The sequence below is a fragment of the Psittacula echo genome (genome assembly GCF_963264785.1).
Source record: "Psittacula echo genome assembly, chromosome: 4".
Taxonomy (NCBI): domain Eukaryota; kingdom Metazoa; phylum Chordata; class Aves; order Psittaciformes; family Psittacidae; genus Psittacula; species Psittacula echo.
In genome coordinates, this window is record NC_137738.1 from 4,564,346 (window position 1) to 4,581,763 (window position 17,418).

The 17,418-nt window shown below is 37.8% G+C and overlaps 2 protein-coding genes across 5 annotated transcripts in view; one reads left to right on the top strand and one right to left on the bottom strand.

Annotated features, from left to right (window-relative positions):
* The window catches only part of PIGF (phosphatidylinositol glycan anchor biosynthesis class F), a 25,336-nt gene continuing 7,918 nt past the window's right edge, over window positions 1-17,418 (top strand). The window contains exons 1-7 of one of the 3 annotated variants that reach the window (XM_080615593.1): window positions 1-31; window positions 392-642; window positions 2,269-2,360; window positions 3,222-3,338; window positions 7,376-7,484; window positions 16,429-16,562; window positions 17,243-17,385. In XM_080615593.1, coding sequence (XP_080471719.1) covers window positions 415-642; window positions 2,269-2,360; window positions 3,222-3,338; window positions 7,376-7,484; window positions 16,429-16,542 — 660 coding nt within the window. In that variant the 5' untranslated portion in view covers window positions 1-31; window positions 392-414 and the 3' untranslated portion in view covers window positions 16,543-16,562; window positions 17,243-17,385. Of the gene's footprint in view, window positions 32-110; window positions 270-391; window positions 643-2,268; window positions 2,361-3,221; window positions 3,339-7,375; window positions 7,485-16,428; window positions 16,563-17,242; window positions 17,386-17,418 lie in introns of those variants that run through there. The other 2 variants (XM_080615595.1, XM_080615594.1) reach the window with 2 other exon arrangements.
* Window positions 17,000-17,418, bottom strand: part of RHOQ (ras homolog family member Q) — a gene marked incomplete at both ends in the record, with an annotated part of 16,213 nt that continues 15,794 nt past the window's right edge. Inside the window, one exon of one of the 2 annotated variants that reach the window (XM_080615596.1) lies at window positions 17,000-17,155. In XM_080615596.1, the coding sequence (XP_080471722.1) occupies window positions 17,000-17,155 (156 nt within the window). The remainder of the gene's footprint in view (window positions 17,156-17,418) is intronic. The other variant, XM_080615597.1, reaches the window with a different exon arrangement.

Consider the following 17,418-nt stretch of genomic DNA (forward strand, 5'->3'; position numbering starts at 1 on the left):
CGGGCGGCCCCGCGGCGGGAGCAGCGCTGTGGTAAGAGGCGGGCCGGTACCTCCCTCTTTTGCCCCTCGCGTCCCGCGGCAGGTGCTGCTGAACGGGGCTTGTCAGCGGGCCGCACCGCCGCCTCCCGCCTGAAGAGGGAGCGGCCTGGCCCTGGTGCTGAGACGGTTCTCCTTGTGTGGGGCAGGGGGGTGGCTGGTGCCGCGGCAGGCCGCCAGCTCCGTACGGTGTCAGTGGGATTCTTAAACCGTTAACACTCTTCTGCCCTAAAGTAATCACTTTGATCCGCAAACTAAGCTGACAGCTCTGCCTTGTCTATGGCGACAAGGCAAAACCTTACCGTGTGGTGCCTGTGCTGCGTTTGAGTACCAGGATGCTCTTGCTGTCTTGCAGGGAGCCGGCTAACCGGTACCACGATGAAAGAAGTAGAAGTAAGGAGGCTCTTTGCTGCCAACCTCCTCTGCGTGTTCTCGGTTATTCTGACAGCGGTTGTTCCGGCTTTCCTCTGGGACGGATTCACAGTCTTGGGAACACACCTCGCGTGGCTGTGTATTTGTTCTGTTTGCGTTGGTACCGTTAATGTAATCTTGCACTTAGTCCTTAAGCCAAATCGTTCTCCTAAGAGAAGTTCGCTTGCTCACAAGGTAAGATTTTTAATGTTAAATTCCTACCAGATGGTATGGAGGGGAAGCAAATGCTGTCACTGTAATAATCAAATCAGAAAGAGAGGACAATTTTTGTTGGTGAATTCTTGTTTTCCATGAATGAGCTGAGCGTAGCACCTTTTGAAATGAGTTCTCCAATGTTTTCATGATGTTACACTTTCTCTACGTGTAAATAACCTGTTCTGTGCCTTTCCCTTTTCTTGTCAATATATTGTCTGTAGTCCCAGCCATTGCTTCTTACAACAATTTATATGGTGGCAAAACCTGGCAAAATTGAATGCGTGCAGAACTCATTTCAGAGCCTAGGCCTGACCTTCAGCCTTATGAAGAAATGCTTTCCTCATGTGTAGTTTTAAGTTTGTAATAATTTTACAGGAAGAGAAATAGTTTTTAGAATTTGAGACCCCAAAAAGAGGCCAGCTTATTACAATTTAAACAAAGTTGGTACATTTTTAAAAGCCATGTGGAAAAGTATTAAAATGGCTACATTTCCTGGCATGATGAAACTTGTGTGCAGAAAAATCTAAATCTGGGATAAATTCTTCTAGTTATAGTTTGTAATGGGGGCATTAAAAGTATGAATCCCGGTGAAATAGGTTTGATCAGAGTGAATTTGCAGCAGCACACAACTTGTTCAGGAGTGGGGGAATACACCTGTATTTTGTAATCAGGACAGCCTTGCACTCCCAACTTTCTGAATCGGACACGATTTAGTGCTCCGAGAGGGTGAGTCTTCAACATCTAAGCAAACATCCCTGAAAACAGCATCTTTGTAGGCAGAGCCTCTGTTTGGCTGACTGAGAAGTGATGTGAAATACACAAAATCACCATGGAAAACAAGTATTTTAACCATCTGTGATTTACAAAGGAAGGAGGTTTTGTGTTCTAGGTGAGATTTCACCCCAGCATAGTATAAGGCATAAATATTTGTTAAAAAGTGTTTAAGAAAAATCATGGGTTTCTATTGGTGACCTGATCAGAACAGATCTAACCAGAACTGTTTGTCAAGTGGGTATGCTTCTAGATGATATAATGAGTATCCAGAAACTATGGTTTAAATTCATAGAAAATTAAATGTGCTTTGCAGATTTATAGAAGATCATGGACATTTCTCAAATGGATTTAGAATTTAAGAAACCAAGCTCAAAATGTAGTTTTTATTTGGTGTAATTTTTAAGTATTACATTTGCTTCTGAATGTCTTTTTTTTTTTTAATGTTACATATTTTCTTTCTTTTAAATATTGTTTTCACTTTCTGTGAAAGATGTCTTTGAATGAATGCACTTAACACTCAGATGTAAAACAAGTGTAAAAATACCCAATAAAACTATCTCTGTTTATCTTGTCATTTCTAGTTACACTTTTTTATGTTAATAATAGGGTACGTCAAAAAAATTTCAATGGAGTGTAATCATTTTTAGTTGATTATTTGAAGTATCAGACATTGGGAAAACTGTTTCAACCCAGGCCATGCTATTATCATGCTTCACTGTGGCTGAAGTTAAAGAAGTGGGTAGAGTACAATGCTATTGATAAGATATAGACCACGTACATCACTTATGTTCTCTTTTCTTTTGAAACATTATTCTTATTGCTCTTTTTTAGATATCCAGATTTCTAAAATGCTGTATATACTTTTTCATGTCTTGCATAGTATTTCATGCCATTATTGTTCTCTATGGAGCACCTCTCCTAGGGTAAGTCAGAAACTCCTATTTTTCTCTAAACGTTTTAAGGGGCATTTCTCCTTGCAGATATTGGTAGAAGTACTTTTATAGTTCCTGGTACGTTGGAGGTTAAAGGGTCAGCTCCTGGCTGGGGGAAGAAGGATAGCTGGTTTGGTTTGGAGGGGGGTTTGCTGGTTGGGGGTCTTTTTGGGGGTTGTGGCTTGTTTGGGTTTTGGTTTTGTTTGTTGGGGTTTTTTCTTGGGTTTTTTATTTATAGAAGCTGGCTTTTACAATTTCTGTGTATTTGGAGATGTGTTGTTCAAGACAGTTACGTGCTACTGCTTCTACTTTAATATTACCCATTAAGCATACAGGTGCAGCTATTTTTCCAAGTTTCATTTAGTCATTTTCCCCATAAGACTCTAAAACACGCATCTTGCATATCTTTCATCCTTTGGTATTAGTGTTTTATTCTGAGAGAGGTGCTAAGTTACTGACTAACAATGGCATCACATAGTTTGGTTTCATGGCTGCTTCTGCGATGTGAAACTAGAAAAATAAATGGGATAATGAAGTAAATATCCATGTGTACTTCAGGTCAGAACTAATGTTCTGCATGAGGTACACCCATGGGATTTTTAGGTATTTAAAATAATTGCTGCATCTCAGTCTTGGTTGAGATCACAAATGGATACCAGGATTCTTTCCATCTTTCTCTACTATTCTGCAGAGTGAGAAGAAAATCCTTTATTCTTCTACATGAGGCTGAAGAAAGCATGCATGCTTTCACAAGTTGACTTTTAGGGAAAAACAAAAGCCAACCCTTTACTTTGGAATTCTCAGAAAATTAGTAACTACCTCACTTAATTTTGTAATATTCCTTTCTTGCAGGTCAGTGACTGAGACATTTTTGTTTTCAGTTCTCCTTTCTACCTTTACGACTTTACAATGCTTGTGTATGCTGGGACCAAACATCCAAGCATGGATACGGGTATTTAGTAAAAATGGGTAAGTTCTATTCTAAAGTTTCTGATCTTACCCAAAAAAGAAATGGACAGAATTGAGGTGAACAATAGATCATGGAATTTATGGGTTTTTTAAGAAAGGAAAACTTCCTGAATTTATGAGTGGTTCTCATATTTGTAATTACAGGCTTATGAAAGCTTTTCTGACAAAGAAAAGGGCAGGGGGGTTGGAACTGGATGAACTTTAAGGTCCCTTCTAACCCAAACCATTCTAGGATTCTATATGCTTGAAGAAAGTAAAGTTTCAAACACATGTTTTGCTGGAGTCCAGTATGATGTTTCTCAATTAAAGAGGAGACCTGAGACTGAACTGTACAGAGAGAATCTTGCACATGATCCAATAATACCTTTGTGAATACAACTTTTGAAGTAGGAATAACAAGCCAAAGCAAACAGTATTTTAATGGTATTTTAAATATGAATGTAAGAGTGAAAATAATATATAATTTACTGTGGTCTTCAGTATGTACTCTTTGCCCATGCTTGTCTTTAGATTTCAAAGAAAGCTGTTTCACTGTCAGAGGTTCCAAGCATTAATTTTTTCAAGAGTATGTTTAGAGTAAAACGAGCCTTTTTACCTCACTTTCACCTTAGTGACACACATAACATTAGTGTGTATCCAGGGTAATGTATTTTTCAGAAGTATTCTGTCTCTTGTACCTTTTCTGCGCTAGGTACATACCAGGATTGTTGAAAGACTGGGATGCAGAAGTATAAAAGAGCCCCACACAGGCTTGAGATTTAATAATAAGATGTTAGCATTTGTCCACTTTTAGTAGTTTGTAAGGATGACCTCTTATCTCAAAAGAAAGTGAAGAGCTGTATAATGCTGCTGACCTCTGGAGTTACTTTTGGTTTCAACTTCTGTAGAGGAGGACAGAAGTAGAGATTTTGTGGTAGTTTCAGGTATGAACTTTTGGTTTATTTCAGTTCTCATCTTGCTGAAAAAGATCTTGAATCTTTATTCAAGTCATTTATGCTTGGGTTTTTTTATTTCCAGTGGAAGGGTTGAATAGACTTTAATAAAAGCATGGAGTTGTTTAGCCAAAACAAATAATTGCTGATTCACTTAGTCATCTTTGGAGGTTTTGCAGCTGGAAATTATAGTTGAATTGAAGTAACAGATGTGTGACAGCAGTCTGTCTTTGTACCAGGTTAGATTTTTGAATGCCTGAGGATTTCTGTCTTTCCTAGTCTAGATCTTCATCTTATTTCAGCACAGTTATTGCATAGGAAACAGTAGTCTTGTGTTAACGTTTTTGTTGTGACAGTTTGTACATACTTCTTACTACTGAGCTATGTGACAGCTGAATAAAATGTCTATTTAACAATTATGTTATTTAGACTAGCCTTCGAATAAAAATACACTACAAAGAAATCCTGTAACAGGTTTGGGATTTTTTTTATGGATTTTAGCAATATATTTTAGCTCTTTTAAAAATAATCCTGTGTGGGTTTTTATTTAACCTTATGAATGAGTTAGAATGTCTTGCATTTAGTGTCTAATTTAACCGCGTCGAATGAGGTGGAACTGGTTGAATGGAGGAAAAGGATGGTTAGGTAATAGCAACACGGCTGTTTGCCTTGAAAGAAGAGTTCAGCAAATTGAATTTCACTGGAACAGCAAGCTGGAAAGTCTGATTAAGCATATAGCTTACTATGAAAAAGGAGTTTGTTTTAAAAAATCTGAATACAATTTAAACAATTAACCACTGTCATTTATATTTGTTCCTCTTATTTGCCTATGCAATATTTATCAGCTCAAAACCTGCTTGCGCAATTGCCTTTGCAGAAAGGCAGATAAACTTGCTTTTTCTAGATGTCTTGATCTTGATAGATCAAGTATAAATAAGTAAAAGAGACTAATTCCTTAGCTATTGCTGTGCTTTCTGTTACATTTTAGGTGGTCTAGTGTGAAAATACGGATGTATATAATGTCATGTCAGTTGACTATTCATAAAGTTACATTCCAGTAAGTTTCATGTAGTCTGTTGCATAGTAATAGCTGTGGTACAACTGAGTCAGTCAGACTTAAATATGTGGGGATAATTATGATATGATAGGAATTATAAGATGTCACCTGGATAGGAAATAGGTTTTATTTGGAGCTTGCTTGAAAATAGTATAATCCCGTAACTTCAGGGCTCCATCTAGTTGTCATTTCACCTTTTCTATCACTTGTTTGTGAATTGCATACTCATACTTGGAAATGTCTTTTGTAAAGTTTGGCAGCATCAAATACTAAGTCCTTCTTAGTATTTCAGTCCTGCTGCAGTCCAAATTTCCGGATCTTCTCTATCCAGGAGCTGTTTTGATAAATTCTTTAAGCTAACCTCTTAATTCAAACATTATTTAAACAGTACTTAATGTATTGTGTTGTTTAAAGGGATTAAATAATTACTTTAGACTTTAAAAGGCCTTTGTGGTGCTAGTGAATGTTTCTTATCTTAGATACTACTAGTTTTGCCTGCAGAATGGTCTTAGTTGTAGTTTATTCATAGTTAAATAAATAAACCTATAAAATTCAGTTTATAAATGTTGCTGCAGTTGTTAGCTTCATGCAAATGAGGCATTTATGTGATGAGTTAATGGGTTAAAGACTACCTGTAAAAATCCCAATAGGTGACATTCCATGAAGAAAAGAGTAATCAAAACATTGTTCTTTGGGGATAATGTTGGAGGACAATTCAGGTTGTATTTGAGTAGCCAGTTCCATGCTGCAGAGTGGCTGGATTAGCAGTTCAAATAGTTGCCAAACTACCAATGGCTGTTTCTTCACTTCGGCACTGTGCCTTGCATGTTCTGTTGTTTTGCTTTTGGACTCAGTCTGATATCTCCATATGGTGCAGCAGTATGTGTGTAGGTTTACCAGATAAGATGTCTTGTGGGGTGTAAATCTACCTCAGTCAGTCCTCAGTGTATTCTGCTGGCTCTTTACTGCTTTAAGGCTGTAGTGGATGTTCTCCTGACCATCCTGCCTGACAGCTCTCCACTTGGTTATTCAGCTTCTGAAAATAATTTACAAAAGCTTTCAATGTGCAGATTCTTGAACAGTTTTAGAGTTAAATCGGGACCTTTCCCTTTGGGAGGTGGGAAGAATCTTAAACTGGTAGTACTGTGAATTGAAATGGAGTAGTTTAAGTTAAAGGGATGAGGTTATTGTAGAAGAAACAGTTCTGCTCAAAATGTCAGTGTTACACCATAAATATTATAATCTGTATGACCTTTATTTTGCAAACAATGAAAAATGTTTGCTTTACACTTGTGAGCCCTTTGGTCAGTAGCAAATGCAGCCGTGAGGTAGGTGTACTCAGAAGTAGTCATAAGTTCTACAGTCTTCAAAACAAGATGTAGGATTAAAGCTTTCATGTCATACAACCTCAACTGCACATGTGCAATTCAGAGTTTACTATCCAACTACTCTTCTAGTCATAAAACCACTATTTTTTTACTTCTGTTAGCTAAAGCTAAATTTACATTTAGAGTCTGAGATGTAGCGAACTTAAGATTCAGATCTCTTAACTCTCTGGAGCAGGGATTTCACCCAATTCTCCTGTCTCAGAACTGTCCCCTATTTTGTTCTCAACTTCTGCTGTTGTTTCTTAATTGGTACCAAGTACTCAAATGTCCATGGTTTGAGAAGAGCAGAGCAATCGCTTGGAAGACTGATGACAGGCAATAGGTGTTTATCTATTAAACAGAAACCAAACTTTTCCTAAACTTTTGGAGTCAGTAGTGGTAGTAGGCTGCATTGAGAACTGAAGTCACTAACATCTCTTATGATAGATGTCATGATTGGCAGTGCAAGAGTTCTTTGGGGTGCAGTAATGTGTGGTATAGAAAGGTTGTGTTTATAGCTAAAATATGCAACTTACACTGTATGTATAGTTTGTATCTTTTAGGAGGAACCTGAATGCTATTTATGAAATATATGGATTTTTGTATCTGTAGTCTGAAAAATCTTGTGAGAAATCAGATCTGCTGCTGCTGTTGAAACCTTGTAACACACTGTTTTTACAGAGCTATGTCCATCTGGGAAAGCAGTTTGCAAATTACTACTGTGTGCAGTATACTTGGAGCTTGGTTTGGAGCATTTCCTATTCCTCTTGATTGGGATCGGCCTTGGCAGGTTAGTATGTACACCTTTATCATAAATACAACAATGTTAATTTTCTGGATATGCATGCTACACTATTGCTCTGAAACTGTACAGGTATATTGGACTTGCTGATAAGCTGGGTTATGGCAAATGTTTTAAGTCATTGGAAGCATCTGTGCTTGCAGTGTTAGGATGTAAGGATGTAAAATGCAAAATTTGTACCTCATTTTCATAGATTCTTTGTTATAGATTTATGAGTGTCTGTTGCATGCACATTTTAGTGTGAAATAAAGCTGGTAAGTATTTTGATAAGAAGAAACTATCTAAGCAGGAGGAGAAATGTGACATCATGAAGATGGCTCCAAGTTTGCCTTCAGTCTGGCAGCTTTTATCATTTATGGGTAGAGAAGGAAAGATGCTTTCTTAGTGTTTTAGTTCCACTCTGTCTTCCATCAAAGCACTTAACAGAATGCCTTTTAAATGGATTTGGATTGATTTGTGGAAATGGTGTGGCCAAAGCACTGTACTAACCACTTCTGATTTCAAAGGCAGGCAAACATCAGCTTTGTAGTTGTGCAATAAAAAATATGAAGTTGGCATTGCAGATCCTCTGTTTATAAATCCAAATGTCTGTGCTCTCAATATTTTTGTTGGCATGAAGAAATTATTCCATTAAACATAACTGAAGTCTGCAATTGCCATAAAATGATGACACTAGTAACACTTCTTCCTAAATGTCCTCAGAGGATATTCCTCAGGTTACCAAACTCCTACACTCTCAGCTGAGTAGCATCTAGCAGGCCTTAAGCAGATGGTGTCAAAGATTCTTTAAGAAATCAGCACAGCAGGCAACAGTTTTCTCTCTGTATTGTAGAGACATTGTGGCTTACAGCTGCAATGGAAATGTGTTTTCCATGAGTAGTAAACTTTTTATGCCATCAGCCTTCCTTACGACAGTGTAATAAGGTAGTAAAATTTTATTTAAAAGAATAATAGGCTAAGTTGATACTTTAAATAAAAAAATCAAGTTTTCTTCCCTAAAACCACTTGATTTTACTCTTTACAAGAGTAAACATCTTTATAAGGTGTTTCACCATCAATCTGGCATGGGTGTGTGTTGACAGTAGTTAATTGCTGATGGACATGAATGTAACCCAAAAGTCAAGGGATTCATTGAAATGCAATCTCATATCTTGTGAAGTCTTACATACTTCCTGGTCCAGTGATGCAAGCACTTTTTCCTTGCTCAGTTAGAATTTTTAAAATCACTGGTGCATAAAAGGTGAAATTTTTATACACAGCATTATTAGCAAGGCTTATTTTGGGAATAAAGTAAAACTTGCCAGATGTGACATGCAAGCACTTTTTCCTTGCTCAGTTAGGATTTTTAAAATCCTAATGAAATGAAATTTCAGACTTTCTGTTGTACACAGATTTTATTATTTTTTCTTTAATCTGTAGTGGAAATGGTTCTGCTCTAGAACAGAAAATGTGGTTTAAATCTTATATGGGCAAGACTAAAATGGTATTATCATACTAGAGAGCAGTGTTAAGGCCTTTATGCCCACTTGTTGCAAAATCTGGTTGTGATGTTTCTGTTGGTTGTGGTTAGTGTTTGTAGTGTAACAATGTATTGTGGAAACACACTGCATTTTTACCTTTAGCTTCAGACAATTCATTATTTAAGGAGTGTTGTAGACAAGGCAAAATTGCTACTACAAGAATTAGATGGGTCAACAGGAGTGGAGAAATACCATGTGATAAAGCAAACCAAAGGGTTGCTGCTGCTGCCCTTGTGTTGGTAGCCCCGAAATGTCAAAAGTTGGCAAAAACATCTGACATCCAGCAGATGTGGAAATGCCCTAAGTTTGGAATGAAAAATGCAATTGATTAGACTCTGTTAGAACAATCTAATATAACCTGAGGCTTAAAAAAAAGTTAAGCACTGTCTTGTATTTTTCTTCTTGACCAGGATTTAGCACTTCATCAAATCTAGTGGCTACCCTTTGAACTGCAGGCAATTTCAGAGCGTCTACAGTCTACTTTTAAATCGACTGCAGCCCAGTTCAGAGGGTGGAGTGTGTAAAGCCACTTCTGTGATGAGATCAGTCTTGTTCGCAGAAGTGGCTTCAAATTAAAATGGCCTCTAGTCACACACCTGAAGCAAACAAGAGGTTGAAGGAAAGAAAGAGTAGCAAGGATGCTGGAGTTCCAGTAGAGTATTGAATGAAGCTGCCTGCGCTTTTCTGTAAGGCACCTGTTGTCTGAATCACCACACTGGCAGTAGGAATTGCCACCTACAGCAGTTCTTATGGTGTCACTTTGTTGCTGCTTTGCGGCTGTAAAAGCAGCAGCAATTGAGGGCAACACCAAGTTAATTTTTTCCTAATCTATCTCCCAGCCCTTAGCTGCGTGTACTGGGACCAGCATTTTTCCTGCAGTCTTAATAGAAGAATTGAAAAATTATATTGTAGTGATCCCTTTACATCATGGTCAAGATATATTTGTAGAAGCTGAGAAGTTTGTAGTACGATTACCTATATCTAATCAGAAAATCAGATGTCAGCATGTCTTGTGTATCTTCCACTGTAATTTGTTTTTATTTCAAAGTACTCCAGACTCTTGCAGAGTAAACTTGGTATGACATTCTTCATCAGGAGCTCCAAGTCATGTTCTAATGGCTAAAACCAAAATGCTACTTCATCCTGAGTTACTCAGAACCCGCAGAGGACATATTGGTTCTTTACATGTACCTTGTGTGACATGCAACAAAACTGTGATAAATACAGATGTCTCAGAAAATCTTCACTTTATTTTCCATGTTTATGTTTGAAAAATATTGCGTACAGGGGATATTTAGATTCACCAAGTGGGCCTGTCTACAGTTAAAAATAATGGTGTAAAATGCATTTATTTTTTTTATCATACAATTTTTATGCTAGGTAAATAGTAATAGCTGAATACTTTTTTGGAATAAAATTACATTAAATATCTGAATAATGTTGCAGAATGGAAATGAAAAATACACAGAGCATTTCTGTTAGAAGTATAAAATATATTGCTGAAAGTCAGTTGGTATCCTGATGATTCCCTCTTTTTCATTAGTAGTGTTGTTCTTAAAGTACCTTTTAACACAATTCAGCCATGCCTCTTGCCCCTCTGCTATTTTATTTTGTACCTATGTAAAAGAGTTGGTCAGGGAGGCCTACTCTATGTCCGCTCCTGGTTATAGGTCTGCAGAACTTTGTCTGTACCTATCTCAGACAAAGGTAGGGATAGTTGCCTTAGGGGCAAACAAAAAAGAACACCCCAAACTTTTCAAGACTTCCTGTGCAAGACGGGTTTCAGTTTACTACAAGAGACTGGTAGGATAATTTTATCAAACTTTTGAGATTAAAACTGTTTAAGAATGAGATAGCAAAATAGTTTACAGCACTTAGTTATGATCACTTAAATAAGGCTATTCTAGACGATGTTCAAAAGGTTTAAGAGTTGTACATCCATCTCTAGTTCCCTTTAGCCCTCTCATGTACAGTGGTTATGTAAGGGTTATAGTTAGGACAGTTCTAGTAAAGAAACAGAAAATAACTTCATTACAGTTAGTCAGTTTTTTCAGATTGCCTGTTTCAAGTTGATGGTATTCTTTTAATAACCATATGTGATTAGGATCTTGGCTTCATGTGTCATCTGAGAAGTGGCACCTTAAAGCACACCACCACTGAAACAGAACACCATCATTTAGGTGTTTCTAGACACGTTGTGACGCATCCTTTCTCTGCTCAGCCCGAGGTAATTTAGTTGTAGAACAAGGTGGTATAATTAAAGATCAAAACCTTATCAGCACACTTTATATGCAGTGTATTCCAGACATCCCATTTGTCACTGCCAACTGGATTTTGGAAACCATGAAATTTCTGGGTTTATTGACTGTTTTGATAACAAACTTTAAAACCAGGTTCTTGGGTTTACTGTGTGCCTGCCCACCCATCCATCTTTTTGCAGCATAGTTGTGATCTGTAGTACCTGATATGATAAAAAGTCACTTTGAAGTCTACAGTGGTTTTATATTCATTAGCTGAAAGGGAAATTGATTTATTCCCTCTTTGTACTGGAAACATAGTAGGTAGTGCTGATATAACTCAAATGAGTAGATTGACTGCCATGTAATTGAGCTGATGTGAATGTAAGTATTAGCCTAGATACCTCTCAGACATTTGTAACCTGAAAAATCATCTGGAGAATCTTGGGTACAGTTCTTGGTGCTTACTGAAATAGGACTGTAAACTTTCATATTAGTGTGTTATTCTTAACACAGCTCACAGAGTTTCCTTCTTGTATTTGCTTTTGGAGCTACCATCTACTGTGAATTTTTTCTTGTAAAAGAAGTTGCTTTATATGAGTAGAAGCGATAATATCCAGTGTTCGATTTAAGTTTCTTTTTAATACAGGTAGAAGCTTGTTCCACTTTCATGTGGTTATCACTGTTTATTTAATGATATGTTTTCTTGATGTAAACCTTAAGGGTGAAATCAAAGGCAGTTATACTTGCTGTAATTTTATAACACAAATCCACAAAATCACCTTCTAGTTACAAATGCCAGCCTGCAAAAAACCCCTCACACTTTCTTCTCCTCGGCATGTGCTCGTCAACACACACATTCTGTACAATGTGATAAGACATTTTTAGTTAACATGTGCATGCAACCAAAATAGATTGAAGGCATGTACTGATTTTTTTTTTTTTTAAGACAGTACAGACTAAACAATCAGGAATTTAAGGCATGTTACAAACAGGGAGGGAAAGTCATTGTGCTCATTTACTCAGTTTTAAAATGAAACAGAAAATATGACATAGCTTTCTAGTTGACAGTCAGAAATGGATCTTTTGAAACAGTAAGCATACAAAAAAGAATGGCATTTAGGAACATGAGAAAAACACTCATCTGAAGAATGGGACCAGGTTACTAAAAACCCAAAATATATAGTATTTGCATTTGTATATTTAAAGTTCCAGCAGTCAGCTGCTTACTTTGTAGGATCTTCTAAAATTCATTAGGGTGTTGCTGCTCTGGCCCCTAAGAATCTAGCCTTTATGTTCTTATCAATGTCTATGTAATTCCCATTGCATGGGATGCAATTTACAGACTTGTAATAGATGACAATGCTGTCATGCAGTCAGAATTCTGATTTAATTAGCTACATGCATAGTACAGCAGAGCTAAATAACCTTGTTGGGATCCTGCAACATCCTCTGCTTTCCATGCAGTATGTTATGCATTCTCATATCATTTCACAGGTGTTCTAAAGAGCACTGAGGAAACATATGTGTACTGAAAGGCTGGCAATTCGTATTTTGAGTCCTTATTCTTAAAATGAGTTCTGATATACACTAGAAACCTTGCAGTTCTGCGTTGTCTATTTAGCAAGCCTAAAGAAACCTCTGTTAAATTCTATTACTGCTGCCAGATGAAACGACCAAACAAAAACTAAACAAATAGCAGAAGTCAGGATCATTTTCCATAAACCCCTGGTCCATGCTCTGTCCCTTAAAATGCAATTTTAGTTCTTGTTAAGCGTATAGGTGGAGATTTGTTTTTGTCAAGTTGCTGTTCAGACTCCTAGTAATCATATGCAGGTTGGTAAAATTGTCCTTTTCCACATGCATCTGATATGTAAACTGAGTCATATTAGGCTGTGAGGATGGGAGCTGATGCTTCCCAGCTGCTGGGACAGACAAAGCATTTCATGACAGTTTCCTAAAGAACATTCTGTCCTGTCTCCTGCACTCCCCACACTTTTCTCTCCAGATCAATCTTCTTCCCTCCTCGCTTTCTCCCCCCTCAAAGTGTGCAGTTAGGCAGTGTTGCCTAACATTGTATTCCCCTGTTGCTGACCTAGCCTAGAGATGACATCAGTACTGGGATGGGATATGTCAGCTTCCTCATGGCAGAAGGGAGCATAAAGCAGGAGAAACTGAGTTGAATAGTTCTCAGGGGATGAAAGGGGTGTATTACAAGTTGCATACTTTAAATAAGCAGAATGGAATCCCTTAGAACAGGCAGACGCGTATTAACTGCCTAGGTTTTTATCACTCAGAGGCAGTTCATCCCGAGTCAGGGAAGCTAAACCAAGTTTAAGAGATAATATGAAAGGCAGGGCAAAAGCAGACCGATCAAGCAAGTCAAATTAATTTAAAAAGGTCCAGCAGGAAGTGATTTGGTCTCAGAAAAATGAGGCCAGCAGCTAATGCAGAATAAAGCAAACCACTTTCATAGACAAAAAGCATATCCGAGGGCTGTTATTTTAGTGCAGCTGATGTGCTTAAGAGCTACATCTTAATCTGTCTTTGATAACTTGCAGCTTTATATCGCATGGCTATATGTAGCCTAAAGGCCAGCAGTCAAGAATAAAAGGTGCAGAACTAGTATCATTATGTGTTAGAAGTTTTTTGCCCTGCCTTAAGGGTTAGCAAACATAGCATTAGGCCAGTGATGTTCTGAAGTCCCAGCTTTTAGCCCCTGTGCTTAAGGAGTTTTCAAAAGGCCAATCAAACTGCTGTTGGAATTACTTTAAGCCATCTGACCAGCATAATGAGTACCTGGCCTAGTACCCTTCTGTTCTGCACCACTAGAAGAGATGAGATGGTGTTTCTTTTCTGTCTCATTCACAGACAGCGAGATGGAGTGGTTTATGGTTTCTTCCCTTTGCCCCCTCTCTTTGCCAGCTGCCGTTGCTGAGGTTTGGATTTCAGAGTTCAGAGATTCAGGTGTTAAATGAAACAGCCTGAAACTTCTGTAAGATAACACTGATTTTTAAAAAGGAAAAAATGAATGCTTTGGAAGACAGACAGAGGCATAATTCGTATTGAAAGTTACATAACTATTGTAAAACTGTGTTCCAAGTTGCAGTTCAGTCAGGTAAGAGAAGCTACAACAATCATCAGAGATCCTTTTAATTGTACCAACAATCATCCACTATACACAATATACCAAAACATACAGGGTGAACAGGTTATCAGGAGTATTGACTCCAGTTAAGAGAACATGAAAAATTCAGAGTCCCACATCTACCTATACTTCTGCAAAGCAAACAGGCAACTACAGATTCACCTAATGTAGGTAAGATTTAATGCAGGATCATTGATCACTCAGAGATTTTGATGTAAAAAGACCACTGAGTTATGAAGCCTCTGTCTAATTTTGCGGATATTAGAGTGGTATTTGATTTAATCAGCAGAGAAGAAAGTACGACTCCTGTTCCAGCTGGATGGTACTAAGTGAGCAGCTGGGCTTGCATGGACATCTTTTATTGTTTTGTCCTTTAAACGTGTAATATGCAAAATGCTAGAAATAACTTAATTGCATTTCATTTAAAAGTTGAAAAGATCCACCTGAAATGTAAGTTTAGCCAAGGCCACAAACTCACATGAGTTTTAAATATACGTAATATCTTACCATGCCAAAGCATCTCAAGGCTTTTTATAGAAGATCTACAATATCACTGTTAATGAAAACAAGCAAGTCTTTGGTTTGAGAGGCAACAGCCAAAATATTCAGCAACAAAAACAAGTAGCACAGACAGAATGTCCAGAAATAAGAATGAAACAAGGTCAATAAAGAGTACCTAAGGCACCTTGTTTATAGTCATCTTTGCTACACTCCTTAAGACCTCCAAATAACGTATAAAACTGCAAATGCGAAGGAATGTGAAGATGAAACAGCTGAGGACAAAATAAGTTACTGTAATTCCTAGTTAAAATTCCCATGATCAGAAGATGTGAATAAATACATTTTTCCACAATAATGAAGAGAGGAATCAGAGCTAGGAAAATGAATGAAGCAACCAGTACCATTAAGAGTAAATTCATTTGATATTCATGAATTGCAGTCTTGGCTGCACACCAAGATGTGGATATTTTCTTTAATGTCTAGTTCATGTCTCAGTCTCAAATCCTATAGAAGGTGGAAATACCACCCTTTATTCAAAACTAAAATAGGGGAGTGCAGTCTGCACTTGCTTCAGGAATATGCACTGTACAGCAGGAAGTGCAAAACTGTCCTTGCAAAAACAACATGCAAAGGAGAATTGTGAAGAGGGAGGGAATTTAGTTTATTCGACAGTAAATCTTTTTAATTGCTTAGCTGAGATTTTCATCAAATGCAGTCTGTAGGTGACTGGTAATATAATCTCAGGACAGACTGGGTTAAGTCTTGTTTTGGCCACTCCTGCCTGCAAATCAATACCAGTTAAAAAAAGGGGGCGTAGGGGAAAAATCCCATTACTTTGCAGTAGGTGGCTGTGAAATTGAGTCACCTGTATTAAGAAGAGCTCCCTCTTCTTATACTAGCAAAAAGAGAGTTTTAATTCTAAGCTCTAGAACATAAGTGGTTTACTACATGTTTGCTGAAGTGGGTGCAAGATGCTGAGTTTCCAAAATTTGTGTTCCCTCCCTGCTGCTAGCCAGGGGGAGATTCAGCTCTTTGCCTACTTTTCAAGACAAAAAACAGAAAGAAAACCCCTCTATCCATCTCAGTCTCTGGCCTGTTTGAATATCAGTTCATCTATACACACCTCTAAAGGTTTCAGAACACCATGAGAGATTGGAAGGAGAAATCGCCAAGACATCTGTAGGTTTCCAGATGTGTGCAGCAGAACAGGAAGTCGGGTTAGCTGAACACTTCAGGGGGGTTATAAAGACTTCTACATTTTTTTCACATAGTTTTGGGAATATCGAACTAAACTCTGCAATAGCCAGAAGCCTGGTTATATTTTAATGCATATTAGTTAAAAACTGTACAACAGCATTTAGTGTTCATGAAGATGATTGTTACACTTTTGGCATTTTTAGGAAAGCACGCCAAGCTTTACAGTAAGACTCTACTGTCTTTCAGTACCTAGGTTTTGTGCTCACCAAGTACAAAAAACCACAGACATTTTCCTCATTGTCTGCTTTTACCTTGTGTTCTCCCCTCAGGTATGGCCCATTTCCTGTTCCTTTGGAGCTACCTTTGGCTATGTGGGTGGTCTGATTATTGCACCTCTGTGGATACACTGGAACCGGAAGCAGCTTACATACAAAAGCAGATAACTGGAGCAAAGAGAGACAAGGTATTTCTTTGTGCAGATTCCATACAGACTGTGCAAAAATTGGGGGGGGGGGGGGGACACGTTTATAAGATATATATATTTATGTATAGTCAAAGCAGAAGACTGTCCAAATTCATTTAGAGTATTTCAGGCCAAGCATCTCCACTCGATAAAATCACATAGATGCCATTTCAGCATGGTGCAGTTTTTGCTTCCTCTAGACTATGTAACCCTGAGAGATTGTACCTTCCAGTCTGAATAAAATACTTGTAACAGATACAGTGGCTTCTTATTACAAGTTTGTTGAGTCTGATTTTATTCCTCTGGATTTCACTGGTTGTAGAAGGCAGAACCATAGTTTTAGCTTTCAAACCTGTAACAACTTTGCCGTGTACTTAATGCATTGTGTTTAAATTCAGTAGAATTTCACAGTAAGCCTGGCCATTGTCAAATGTGTCTCACGTGATCAAACAGCAGTTTATGCATCTTGAGCCTATTCTCTTCTTCACTGTGTGTTTCTTTGGAGTTAGAATGGCTATAATAGCTTCATCAAAAACAGTCTTCAGTCCTTTCTGCGTTAAAGCTGAACACTCCACATAGCAGTAGGCTCCTATCTGTCAAGAAAATGAGTTAATTCAACAACAATATATTTCAGCTGTTCAGTTTTAAGTGTGCACTTCTGCATATCTCTTTTTCTCTAGTGACATCACAATGTTTGACTGTGATCTAGAAAAGCTACCTGCATGTGCATCCCCCTGTAGAAGAAAAGATTTGTCTTTTGGTCAAAGATCTGGAATGCATTTAAGTTGGGTTTGGTTTACACAGGAAGCGTATTAAATAAGCTCTTTGGCCTGGCACTGGAGTCCTAAGGTATTTT